The sequence below is a fragment of the Bombina bombina genome, chromosome 3 (assembly GCF_027579735.1).
Source record: "Bombina bombina isolate aBomBom1 chromosome 3, aBomBom1.pri, whole genome shotgun sequence".
NCBI classification, from domain to species: Eukaryota; Metazoa; Chordata; class Amphibia; order Anura; family Bombinatoridae; genus Bombina; species Bombina bombina.
Genome location: NC_069501.1, coordinates 645263992 through 645278575, shown reverse-complemented (window position 1 = coordinate 645278575; position 14584 = coordinate 645263992). Strand labels below are relative to the sequence as shown.

The 14584-nt window shown below is 40.5% G+C and overlaps 1 protein-coding gene across 3 annotated transcripts in view; it reads right to left on the bottom strand.

The window, feature by feature from the left end:
• ULK2 (unc-51 like autophagy activating kinase 2) overlaps positions 1-14584 on the bottom strand; it is a 439206-nt gene that overhangs the window by 416374 nt on the left and 8248 nt on the right. For all 3 annotated transcript variants that reach the window (XM_053707357.1, XM_053707358.1, XM_053707359.1), the window contains exon 2: positions 8499-8591. In XM_053707357.1, coding sequence (XP_053563332.1) covers positions 8499-8591 — 93 coding nt within the window. The remainder of the gene's footprint in view (positions 1-8498; positions 8592-14584) is intronic.

Here is a 14584-nt window from a genome sequence, read left to right as displayed (position 1 = left end):
AGCACCTCTGGCACTCCCCCAGGATCCAATCAGCATGGAGGGGGTGTATCGATTGTCCCCTGTAACACTCTAGCAGCCAATGAGTGGAATCATTGGCTGTTGCAAGTGTATCCGCTTCCTCTCTGCTCTCAGTGCGATCTGAGAGAGAGAGGAAGACAGTTTAGTGTTTGTAGTGCTAGAGAGGGGAAAATATATATAAAAAATATAAATACAATATATATATATATATATATATATTATTATTTTTTTGCTGCTGATCCCAGAGCTGCTACTGTGATCAGCCTAATATAACTTGGTTATCCAGTTAGGGCTTTGATCAGTTTTGATCAAAAGCGTTGGGGGTTTATTTGTGGGGGTTACAAATATATATATATATATATATATTGTTTTTGCTGCTGATCACTGAGCTGCTACTGTGATCAGCCTAATATCACAGTGATCAGCCTGTCAGGGCTTTGACCAGTGCCCAAAAGTTTATTTGTGGGGATCTTTAGTTATTATTAACCCCTTCCCTGCTGTTCCCAATCACTACCCTTCCCAGTTCCTTTTTTTTTTTTTTTTAGTTTATAATATATATATATATATATATATATATATATATATATATATATATATATATATATATATATATATATATATATAAAAAGAAAAAATCATAATTTTTTTTTAAAGAAAAATCTGAGGGAATAGGGTGGGTGGGAATAGGTGGGTGGTAATTGGGAGGTAGTAATTGGGGTGGTTTAGTGGGATTTTGGGGAAGGTGAAGTGGGAATTGGTGGTGGTGAAGTGGTAATTTGTATTGAAAAAAATCCCTTATGGCACGCTATTCAGCAGAAGAGAAGAGGCTTATGCCATTCTTGCCGCAGATTCAGGGAGTGAAACCCTCTCTGCTCTGTCTGACAGCGCAACCCTTACGGCATCAGATATAGAGCTCCTGAGTGATACATCTGATGCTGGTGCTCCCTGACCGCCACCTAAAAGGAGGCGTCGCACAAATGACCAAAATTGGATACCCCCAAATTTCACTGCCCCAGAAATGCCAGAATTTACTGAGACTCCTGGCATCACAAGTGATGTTCCAGTATGTGAGCCAATAAACTATATGTCCCTGATTCTGACAGATATCATGTTTGAGCATATAGTTGCTCAAACAAATTTATATGCCAGCCAGTATCTGTCCAAAAATCCCCAATCTCTGTATGTCAGAAAAAATAGCTGGCACCCCACTGACATACCAGAGATTAAAAAGTTTTGGGCCCTGACATTAATAATGGGGATTGTGAAGAAACCCAGAATTCGTTCATACTGGAGCCAGAACCCCATCCTGGCTACCCCTCTTTTTCCAGGGGTTATGAAGAGGGACAGATATGAACAATTGCTGCGGTTTCTCCATTTTAATGATAATACCAAGTGCCCCCCCAAAAATGACCCCCTGCATGACAGGTTATATAAACTAAGGCCCCTGATAAGCCACCTGTCCCAAAAATTTAAAGAAGTTTACATACCTGAGCAGGACATTTGCATTGATGAGTCCCTTATGAAATTTAAGGGGAGATTGCTTTTCAAGAAATATATACCATCCAAGAGGTCTATGGGGTAAAATTTTATAAGCTCTGTGAATGCAGTACTGGGTATACCTGGGCATTTCGCATCTACCAGGGAAAGGATAGCCACTTGGATCCACCTGGCTGCCCAGATTCAGTTGGCACAAGTGGGAAAATTGTGTGGGATCTCCTACTACCCCTGCTAAATAAAGGGTACCATAGGTGGCTCGATAATTTTTACACCAGCACAGAGCTATTAAAATTTTTATTTTATTTTGAAACCGTGGCCTGTGGCACAACAAGAAAAAATCGCGAAGGTTTCCCCCAGAAGCTGACATATGGAAAAAAAAGTAGGGGCACAACGTCAGCTTTACGCCACAATGAGCTACTGGCCCTTCGGTACACTGATAAAAAAGATGTGTACATGCTCTCCACAATGCACGATGAAGCTACAGTGTCAGTGTCTGTGAAGGGAAGATCTGCACAGATCCTAAAGCCAAAGTGCATTGTGGAGTACAACAAAAACATGTGGGGGGGTAGATTTAGCTGACCGGTGCCTGCAGCCATATCTAATTCAAAGAAAAACTAGAACTTGGTACAAAAAAGTAGCCTTTTATATTATGCAGATCGCAGTATATAATGCATATGTGCTGTACAAAAAAACAGGCACAGGGAAAACTTATACTTTTTTGGAATTTGTGTTAAATGTAACATCTGATATTTTGTTTAACCAGACCCCTAATCCTCCCACTGTTCAATCTGAAAATGTCGAGCGACTCTGTGGCAGGCATTTTCCCACTAGGATCCCCCCCACTGCCTGCAAATTAACACCCCAGAAAAGATGCAGAGTCTGCTATAAAAAAGGAGGGAGGAGGGATTCTAGTTACCATTGCCCTGACTGCCCCTCTCAACCTGGCCTCTGTATCACTGATTGCTTTCGATTATATCACACAGAGTTAAACTTTTAATTTGAAAGCAATCTGTATGTGTTCCTAATTTATTTTATTTTATTATTCTGTATTCCTCACTTCATAAATCCCCTGACCTTGTCCTGTCCCTTTATATGTTAAGCCCATCCACTCTAAGGCCATTATAAGTTATACAAAACAACTAAAATACTCCTTTTAGAATATCCTGAGTTATCCACTTTTGCAAATGGTATGTCATGAGGGGGGTAATTTTCATTCCTGGGCTGCCATACTGTCTCAAAGGCAACATAGGTCCAGAAAATCAATGTGCCAAATTTCTATGCAGACCCTATATTGGGCCCTGTAACTTCCTAAAACCACATAAAACCTGTGCATAGGGGGTATTGTTGCACTCATGGGAGATCACTGAACACAGATATGGGTGTATTATAGCAGTAAAAAATATAATGATGTTGATCTAAATAGAAAAAAGGCAGTGTCTGTGTGAAAAAAGCAAATAAAAAAAATATGACCACTAAATTTGACCAGGTTTTGTGACTAAGTGGCTACAAAAAAAGACTAAACATAGTCCCTTTTCAATACCCTGGGTTGTCTACTTTTGCAAATGGTATGCCATGGTGGGGTAATTTTCATTCCTGCGCTGCCATACTGTCTCAAAGGCAACAAAGGTCCATAAAATCAATGTGCCCAATTTCCATGCAAATTGGCAGACCTTATATTGGGCGCTGTAACTTCCTGAAACCACATAAAACCTGTACATAGGGGGTATTGTTGTACTCATGGGACATCGCTGAACACAAAGATGGGTGTATTATAGCAGTAAAACATAAAAGGATGATATAAACAGCAAAAAGGCAGTGTTTTTGTGATAAACTAAAACTAAAATATGAACATTACCTTTGGCCAGATGTTGTGACTAAGTGGCTACAAACAAAGACTAAACATAGTCCTTTTTCAATACCCTGGGTTGTCTACTTTTATAAATGGTATGCCACGATGGGGTAATTTTCATTCCTGGGCTGCTATAATGTCTCAAAGAGGACAAAGGCCCAGAAAGTGAATGTGCCAATTTTCCATGTAAATGGGCAGATCCCATATTTGGCCCTGTAACTTCTGTAAACCCCATAAAACCTGTACATGGGGGGTACTGTTTTACTCTTAGGACATTGACAAACACTAATATGTGTGTTTTATAGCAGCAAAACATAAAAGGTTGATGACAGAGACAGCCAAAGTGCACTGTTTGTGCAAAAAACGCATGCAAAAAAATGACCATTACATTTGGCCAGGTGTTGTGACTAAGGGGCTTCACAAAAAGATGTGACATGGGCCTTTTGGAATACCCTAGGGTGTCTTCTTTTGAAAATGGTATGCCATGATGGGGTAATTTTCATTCCTGGGCTGCTATAATGTTTTAAAGAGGACATAGGCACAGAAAATTAAGGTGCCAAATTTCCATGCATAAAGACTGAAATGGGCAGACCCCATATTTGGCCCTGTAACTTCTGTAAAGCCCATAAAACCTGTACATGGGGGGTACTGTTTTACTCGTAGGACCTTGACAAACACTAATATGTGTGTTTTATAGCAGCAAAACATAAAAGGTTGATGACAGAAACAGCCAAAGTGCAGTATTTGTGCAAAAAACGCATACAAAAAAATGAGCACGACATTTGGCCAGATGTTATGTCTAAGGGGCTTCACAAAAAGATGTGACATGGGCCTTTTGGAATACCCTAGGGTGTCTTCTTTTGAAAATGGTATGCCATGATGGGGTAATTTTCATTCCTGGGCTGCTATAATGTCTCAAAGAGGACATAGGCACAGAACATTAAGGTGCCAAATTTCCATGCATAAAAACTGAAATGGGCAGACCCCATATTTGGCCCTGTAACTTCTGTAAACCCCATAAAACCTGTACATGGGGGGTACTGTTTTACTCGTAGGACCTTGACAAACACTAATATGTGTGTTTATAGCAGCAAAACATAAAAGGTTGATGACAGAGACAGCCAAAGTGCACTGTTTGTGCAAAAAACGCATGCAAAAAAATGACCATTACATTTGGCCAGGTGTTGTGACTAAGGGGCTTCACAAAAAGATGTGACATGGGCCTTTTGGAATACCCTAGGGTGTCTTCTTTTGAAAATGGTATGCCATGATGGGGTAATTTTCATTCCTGGGCTGCTATAATGTTTTAAAGAGGACATAGGCACAGAAAATTAAGGTGCCAAATTTCCATGCATAAAGACTGAAATGGGCAGACCCCATATTTGGCCCTGTAACTTCTGTAAAGCCCATAAAACCTGTACATGGGGGGTACTGTTTTACTCGTAGGACCTTGACAAACACTAATATGTGTGTTTTATAGCAGCAAAACATAAAAGGTTGATGACAGAGACAGCCAAAGTGCACTGTTTGTGCAAAAAACGCATGCAAAAAAATGACCATTACATTTGGCCAGGTGTTGTGACTAAGGGGCTTCACAAAAAGATGTGACATGGGCCTTTTGGAATACCCTAGGGTGTCTACTTTTGTAAATTGTATGCCATGATGGGGTTATTTTCATTCCTGGGCTTCTATAATGTCTCAAAGAGAACATAGGCCCAGAAGGTGAATGTGTCAAATTTTCATGTAAATGGGCAGACCCCATATTTGGCCCTGTAACTTCAGTAAACCCCATAAAACCTTTACATGGGGGTACTGTTGTACTTGTAGGACATTGACAAACACTTATATGTGTGTTTTATAGCAGTAAAACATAAAAGCTTGATGACAGAAACAGCCAAAGTGCAGTGTTTGTGCAAAGAACGCATTAAAAATAAATGAGCACTACATTTGGCCAGATGTTATGCCTAAGGGGCTTCACAAAAAGATGTGACATGGGCCTTTTGGAATACCCTAGGGTGTCTTCTTTTGAAAATGGTATGCCATGATGGGGTAATTTTCATTCCTGGGCTGCTATAATGTCTCAAAGAGGACATAGGCACAGAAAATTAAGGTGCCAAATTTCCATGCATAAAGACTGAAATGGGCAGACCCCATATTTGGCCCTGTAACTCGTGTAAACCCCGTAAAACCTGTACATGGGGGGTACTGTTGTACTTGTAGGACATTGACAAACACAAATATGTGTGTTTTATAGCAGTAAAACATAAAAGCCTGATGACAGAAACAGCCAAAGTGCAGTGTTTGTGTAAAAAACGCATACAACAAAAACAGAATTTATGTTTACCTGATAAATTACTTTCTCCAACGGTGTGTCCGGTCCACGGCGTCATCCTTACTTGTGGGATATTCTCTTCCCCAACAGGAAATGGCAAAGAGCCCAGCAAAGCTGGTCACATGATCCCTCCTAGGCTCCGCCTACCCCAGTCATTCGACCGACGTTAAGGAGGAATATTTGCATAGGAGAAATCATATGGTACCGTGGTGACTGTAGTTAAAGAAAATAAAATATCATACCTGATTAAAAAAACCAGGGCGGGCCGTGGACCGGACACACCGTTGGAGAAAGTAATTTATCAGGTAAACATAAATTCTGTTTTCTCCAACATAGGTGTGTCCGGTCCACGGCGTCATCCTTACTTGTGGGAACCAATACCAAAGCTTTAGGACACGGATGAAGGGAGGGAGCAAATCAGGTCACCTAAATGGAAGGCACCACGGCTTGCAAAACCTTTCTCCCAAAAACAGCCTCAGAAGAAGCAAAAGTATCAAACTTGTAAAATTTGGTAAAAGTGTGCAGTGAAGACCAAGTCGCTGCCCTACATATCTGATCAACAGAAGCCTCGTTCTTGAAGGCCCATGTGGAAGCCACAGCCCTAGTGGAATGAGCTGTGATTCTTTCGGGAGGCTGCCGTCCGGCAGTCTCGTAAGCCAATCTGATGATGCTTTTAATCCAAAAAGAGAGAGAGGTAGAAGTTGCTTTTTGACCTCTCCTTTTACCGGAATAAACAACAAACAAGGAAGATGTTTGTCTAAAATCCTTTGTAGCATCTAAATAGAATTTTAGAGCGCGAACAACATCCAAATTGTGCAACAAACGTTCCTTCTTTGAAACTGGTTTCGGACACAGAGAAGGTACGATAATCTCCTGGTTAATGTTTTTGTTAGAAACAACTTTCGGAAGAAAACCAGGTTTAGTACGCAAAACCACCTTATCTGCATGGAACACCAGATAAGGAGGAGAACACTGCAGAGCAGATAATTCTGAAACTCTTCTAGCAGAAGAAATTGCAACCAAAAACAAAACTTTCCAAGATAATAATTTAATATCAACGGAATGCAAGGGTTCAAACGGAACCCCCTGAAGAACTGAAAGAACTAAATTGAGACTCCAGGGAGGAGTCAAAGGTTTGTAAACAGGCTTGATTCTAACCAGAGCCTGAACAAAGGCTTGAACATCTGGCACAGCTGCCAGCTTTTTGTGAAGTAACACTGACAAGGCGGAAATCTGTCCCTTCAGGGAACTTGCAGATAATCCTTTTTCCAATCCTTCTTGAAGGAAGGATAGAATCCTAGGAATCTTAACCTTGTCCCAAGGGAATCCTTTAGATTCACACCAACAGATATATTTTTTCCAAATCTTGTGGTAAATCTTTCGAGTTACAGGCTTTCTGGCCTGAACAAGAGTATCGATAACAGAATCTGAGAATCCTCGCTTCGATAAAATCAAGCGTTCAATCTCCAAGCAGTCAGCTGGAGTGAAACCAGATTCGGATGTTCGAACGGACCCTGAACAAGAAGGTCTCGTCTCAAAGGTAGCTTCCAAGGTGGAGCCGATGACATATTCACCAGATCTGCATACCAAGTCCTGCGTGGCCACGCAGGAGCTATCAAGATCACCGACGCCCTCTCCTGATTGATCCTGGCTACCAGCCTGGGGATGAGAGGAAACGGCGGGAACACATAAGCTAGTTTGAAGGTCCAAGGTGCTACTAGTGCATCCACTAGAGTCGCCTTGGGATCCCTGGATCTGGACCCGTAGCAAGGAACTATATCAGGATGATGATATTCACAATAAAATCATTTGGAAAGCTTCAAATTTCTTAATTTCTCACACTTACTTTGATTTTTTTTATATAAAATTATAGTTGAGAAATAAATCTTTTATGCCAAAAGAAAGCCCTATCTGTCCTCTAAAAAACACTATATAATTAGTGTGGGTGCACTTAATGTGAAAGGGGTAAATTATGGTTGAAAAGACATATAGCTGAAATTCAAGGTTTCGTTTACGTTCAGAACTTGAACAATTGCCTATGTCATGAAAGGGTTAATTGTAAACTAGAGGGAGCCTATATTAGCAGTATCAGTTAACTTCCAACTAGTGCTCACTGGCTGAAAATGACAACTCCTACAGGCCTATTGGTGGAAAAAGGAAGAAGATATTTATTTATTCAGTACAGAAAAACACAAGAGACCCATGAGCAAAGTGAAATACAAACTTAAACACATCCTTTCAAAAGAAAAAGAAAATAAATACCACAATTTAGTTTTTTAAAGGGACATATCTTGGATTAACAAGACATTTATTTTGTATTTCTATTGAATAACACAGAAAACCATATTAGTCAAGTATAAACATTTTTAAAACAAATTAACTTTTTATCTGCTGCAGTTTTAGTTTAATAGCCAAACTCCACCCCTGAATTGCTTTATTTTGATAAGCCACACTGGGCTCAAGTCTGCAGACAAGGCTAGCCACAGTTGTATGTTAATACAAAGTACATTGTTTTGTAGTTGTTATCTGTTAAAACCAATTAGGGAAATATATGTAGCAGGGTTAGCTCAGAGGGGTCTGTAGAGTGCATTTCAAGCTCTTAGAATTAGGGGGGGAAATATTTTTTATGGGCTAAATTACATGAAATGGGGAAAAATAAATAATGAAAGTATTTTGCAAGGTTGTTTCATTATGCAGAGCTAAACATTTTATACCTTATTTATGCTATAGGGAACAACTAAATACAGGTAAATTATACTTAATAATGATCATCTGTTAAATGTGCCAAGTAATGCTGCTTACCTTCAGAATCTTTATTTCTTTGCCAAGCAGGATCTGTGATTTCGACAGGTTTTTTTTATTGATGCTTTTGATGGCCACTTCCCAGTCTGTTTTCTAAAGACAGAAATTAAACAAAAAATAAATTAAACAAACTTTTGAAGAGCAGCATGTGTTGTAAATAATTAAGCAATGCAATAAAATAAAGAAATAGTCTTGCTGCTTTGCATGTTGTAGTGTGAGGAAATCTTGGCAGTACCCACTGACCTGTGTGCCAAGTCCTATCCAGACAGTTATGCCCAGTCACTGGCACACTTTTAAAACAAATATTAACATAGCACACAGCAAACATGGTGACATTGTACCTAGATGGTAAACAAAAATATTAACAACAAACTCTGACACACCACCTTTTCAGGTTTCAAACAGGTTTCAGGTTTGTATTTTTATTTATATACATGTGTATTTGATCCAAAGGTAAGAAGCCAAAGCCAAAATTAAACTTGGTTTCGACAGAACAGTGTTTCTCAATTCCAATCCTCAAAGCACACTTAAAGGGACAGTCAACTCCAAAAATGTTATTGTTTAAAAAGATAGATAACCCCTTTACTATCCATTCCCCAGCTTTGCACAACCAACATTGTTATATTAATATACTTTAAACCTCTAAATTTCTGCCTGTTTCTAAGCCACTACACGCAGCCTCTTATCACATACTTTTTTATTTGCTTTTCACAACAGGAGACTACTAGTTCATGTGGGCCATATAGATAACATTGTGCTCATGCCCGTGGGTTGTGCACAACACAGCTAAAATGCAAGTCAATAGATAATAAATAAAAAGTCATGTTAGGGGCGGAGCCGGCTGCTGACATGAGTGCAGCATAACACCGGAGCTCTGCCAATAAAGTTCTTTATCCAGCCGATTATCCTGGCCATCCTGCCCTTATTCACCTCCAAACCACCCCAATCCAGCTCCCCTGTTACCCAACACCATCTCCTGTGAAGATTGGGAGGAAAATCGCTTGCTTCTAAATCCGGTCTATTTAGGCCTACCAGGACCCTCCAGCCTGCAATGGTGACCGCCACGACAAATTAAGGACACCCAAAATATTAGACCTCTCTGACAAGAGCCCCATCTGACAATCCTGAGGCTCAGGGACTTCCAAAACGATCCGTCTACGAACCGGAGGTAGCTCACTTGGATCCGGATACCGACCATAAATTTAGTCCCCGTCTTGGGCCTACAACGGACTGGAGAGGGTAAGCCACCTGCATTTAAAACTCCACGCTCTGTACATTCACAGTACTAGAGGTAATAGCTTGCCCTAGCTCAGCCTGGTGTGGTTTTTTGCAAGGGGAAGATAGAAAAAAAAAAGGGAACAAAAGAACTAACAAAGAGGCCATAAATCCCACTAGCTACTAGTTCCCAGCTTTTAAGTTATTAAAGGCCCATAAAGTAGTACATTACAGAGTCTAACCATTTCTTGTAAAGAAGAGAAGGATAAATCAAATCTTAATTACTGTGACATCTGCTCACTGCTACAGAGACTGTCAGTATATTAAGACCAACAAAAGCTGCTTTTTTTTTTCACCTGCCTTGAAATTTTCATCACTATTTTTCTAGGACTGGAGTCCTTAAATATCAGTCACACGAGTTTTGCTATACGCACATGTCATTTAACATGTCAACTAGACGTACCTTAAAACAAGACAAGCTGGTGAAACCTACAACAGGTCAAATTCTCACAATGTCCTCTTTATTACAAAGTTCAGACACAGCAGATATGTCTCCCACCAATTATAAGCAGAAAGAAAAACCTGTGACAAACGCTGCTCAGGATTTGCAACATTGCAGGCCCCAAGTAACAGACACACAATTGCCGACAACACTCTTGCAAAATCTCCCCACGAAACAAGATATCGCAAACATAGTGCGGTCATGCCTCAGAGAAGAATTAGCCGAGATGAAGCAGAATATACATACACTTGGCTTTCAGGTGGAAACCTTGGAAGTAACAGACACCGTGAAAGAGGATATTCAGCATCTCACGGAACAGCTTACTTCACAACAAGAAACCATAGAGTCACTCCAGGAAAAACTATCTATCTCCCAGCCTTGTTTCAACATCTAAAGGATCCCTCTCATACAACAGAGATCCTCTGGGTCAGAGCGCATAGAACTCTAAGGCCTAAACCACCAGACTCAGCGCCACGCAGAGATATCGTAATTTGCTTTGAAAATTGCCAAGAAAAAGAGATGCTCTTATCACAATCCAGAAAGCATCAACCCGTGAGATTTAGAGGAAATGTTTTGCAATTCTTCCAGGACCTCTCGACACGGACACTACAGCGAAGGAAAGATTTCGCTCCAATCACCACCTTATTATGGAATAAAAAGATCCCATACCGCTGGGGATTCCCGACGCACATCTGGACCATCAGGAACAATTCCCGCCACATATGTAGGACTCCAGAAGATATCTCAAATGTATGTTAAACACTGGACCTAGACCCCCCTTCTGGGTCCTCCTCACTTGCCCACACCACGTCTTCTTCACCCAAGAGACAACACCCACCAGCCGAATCATGGCATACCGTCCTACAGAAAAAGAATAAACCAAATGTGGTCTCACCCAGGAGCCTAGCCGCCTCCAGTCTAGCTTCTTCTACCCGCTCCACCTAGCAGCTCCTTCACCATTAGTTAGTAAAGACTTGGCATATTGTATGGACTCATGATTAAAGCTCCCCGCAAGATCGGGCAAGTAAATGTAAATGTACCATGTGTTTGTAACCCTTTTGCATTTTACAGGTCTCTGTATTTAACTATTTAATTATTTATTTACTTGTACTCCCATACAATAACTCCTGTTCTCCCAACCTCACTTCTCACCCCTGTTCCAGCCTCCCCACCCTTCTAACCCCTCTATCCCCCTACCCCTCCCGTCCTAAACTCCCCATGGCCAGGATGTTCTGCTCTACCAATATAACTAGATATATACACTATAGGGCTAGTAGTGGTCATACCCCCTACCTACTCTCATTTATGCCCTATAATAGGAAGAGTTTTTTTTTCCTTTTTTTTTTCTTTTCCCTTTGTTTACCTTGTTGGTAACCTCATGTTCTGTATTGTTAATATTTCGTTGTTTATCATGGTGTTTTCATTACTGAAATGTACGTTAAAAATATTATTCTTATTCTCAGGAAACCATTCACTCTTACACTTACTCCGCATCACAGCGAGGCCCCCCTTCCTTAATTGCCAGATATCTCTTTACCTCCCCCGCTACATTAATGGCTAATGATACCAAACAAGCAGTGCAGAAGTTAACCCTTCTTTCCCAAAATGCAAAAGGTCTAAATTCACCCCAGAAACGATCAAAAGCCCTGTTAGATCTATCCAGAAGACAGGTGGATATCCTGTTTCTCCAGAAGACACACTTTAAACGTAATAAAGAGCCTAAATATTTTGTCAAGATTTTTACCACCCACTACCATAGTTCAAACAGTTCTAAAAGAGGTGGAGTTAGCATCAATAAATCAATCCCTTTCACGCTTATACAATCTGCTAAAGACTCCGAAGGCAGATATTTGGCCCTGGTAGGCTTATTTTACAGCAGACCCATCACACTTATAAATATATACGCCCCGAACACTATTCAAACCGCATTCTTTAAAAACATCCTTAACAAAATTACAGATAACGCTAAAGGACCTACCTTTATAGCAGGAGATTTCAATATCCCCTTACACCCTTCTAAGTATAGCTCAAATCCCAACATCAAAATATAAAAAAAAATTACAAACACTCTATGGAAAGGTATGAGAGACCTTAACCTCTACGACACTTGGCGTTTCATTCACCAAGACACACGCGATTACACCTTTTTTTCTCATCCCAATAAATCCTACAGTCGTCTTGATTACATACTTTCAAATCAAGCGGCACTAGCCCTAGTTAATAGGTGTGATATTTCTCCCACATTTTGGTCGGACCACTCCGCTGTAAAACTTCAACTATCCTGGCATAACACACCCCTAACACCATATCAATGGAGACTTGATGAAACCCTTCTCAACAACTCTGACACAGTTACACAACTTAGCAAAACCATTGCCGAATACTTCACTCTTAACCAGCATTCTGTCAACAGCAAATACACCTTATGGGAGGCACACAAATGCGTGCTTCGCGGGGAACTGATAAAGCTCAAAGCCCAACATTTAAAAGCAAAGACAATCCTACAAGAACTTGACAGACTCATTTGCTAGACTAGACCATGCCCATAAATTATCCCCAACTGACCCCCTTATAAAAAATGACCTGCATAAGGCTAGACTCACACTAGATAGTTTTTTACAAATTGAATATCAAGCACTACGCATCAAAACAAAGAGTATGTTCTATTACGTAAATAACAGATCAGGCAAATTACTGGCCAGGGCACTGAAAAAGAAACGATTAAAGTCACACATATACGAAATCCATTAACCTAACTCCTCAATCACCTTTAAAACTACTAAGGATATCCTTCAATCTTTTCACGACTACTACTCCGCCCTATGTAACCTCCACATGGACACGCCAACACAATCGACGCCCTTGTCCATGACTGAATACGTTTCCAGCGCACAATTACCCACACTATCATCTGACCAGCTTAAAGACCTTAACAAACCTGATTCAAATCACGAAATGCTTGCAGCACCAGCACTTACACCACACCTCACACGCCTATTTAATGAAGTGTCTCACAACAATCCCTTCCCCAATTCATGCTAGAGCCACATGTAGTAGTTATCCCCAAGCCAGGGAAACCACCTACCATACCGGCGAATTTTCACCCAATATCTCTTCTCAACACAGATATTAAACTGTACGCAAAAATACTCGCTACCCGCATTAACACTATACTGTCATCTTTAATTCGTTTAAATCAAGCATGCTTTACTCCCTGAAAGGATAACATTACCAAAATTTTGCACCTTATGGAATTCGCCCACAACCACAAAATCCCCTCTGCGTTCATTTCTATGGACGCAGAGAAAGCCTTTGATAGGCTAAATTGGCAATTTTTACGGACGTCACTTACTAAATTTGTGTTTGACCAGACCTTCATAGGGAAAAAATTTCACTATACAATCAACCAATAGCCAAAGTCAAACTAAACGATACATTGTCTTCCCCATTTCGGATATCTAACGGTACAAGACAGGGGTGCCCCCTCTCTCCAATACTATTTATCCTCGCCATGGAGGTCTTGGCCTCCCATATCCGGAATAATCCCACTATCCAAGGATTCAAATTCGAACACTATGAATATAAAACTTCTCTATACGTGGATGACATTTTCTTAACACTTACACAGCCAGTCTCCTCGATTCCCCCCCTCCTCCACACCCTCCATACCTATGGTTCCTTCTCTGATTTCAAAATAAATATTTCCAAATCAGAACTTCTTCCTATCGGACGTCTGACGGACGAACTGAAAATAATACAAACACTAGTTCCTTTTCGCACGTAGCACCTATCTATCAAATATTTAGGAATACATATATCTCCTTACAAGACCACATTAATAGACGCAAATTTTAAAGCCATAACCACAACGACACAAGCTCTCCTAAGCTCATGGGTAGGTAGGATCAATGCTGTCAAAATTATCCTTCTTCCCAAGATACTGTACCTCTTCCAGACTCTCCCCATCCCTTTACCATTGTCACTAATGCATAATATACAAAAACTGATCACAAAATATATCTGGCAGCATAAACGACCCCGAATCACAACTGCAACACTTTACCGCCCAAAAGATCTAGGAGACCTGGGAATCCCAGACCTGCAGCAGTACATATTGGCCACTTTTCTCACCAGAATCATCAACTGGTGCAGACACTCATCACACAAAGAATGGGTTCTTTTAGAACACCATCTGTCCAGCACAAACCATCTTGGGAGCAAGTGCTGGCTATCCCCGAAATCGAGGAACCTACCCACCGATCTTTTGTCAATTATTGCAGAAACTTTTCATTTATGGGATGAATTAATTAAAAAACATAGCTACATATCCACAATACCCTCCCCCCTGACCCCCATCTCAAAAAACTTA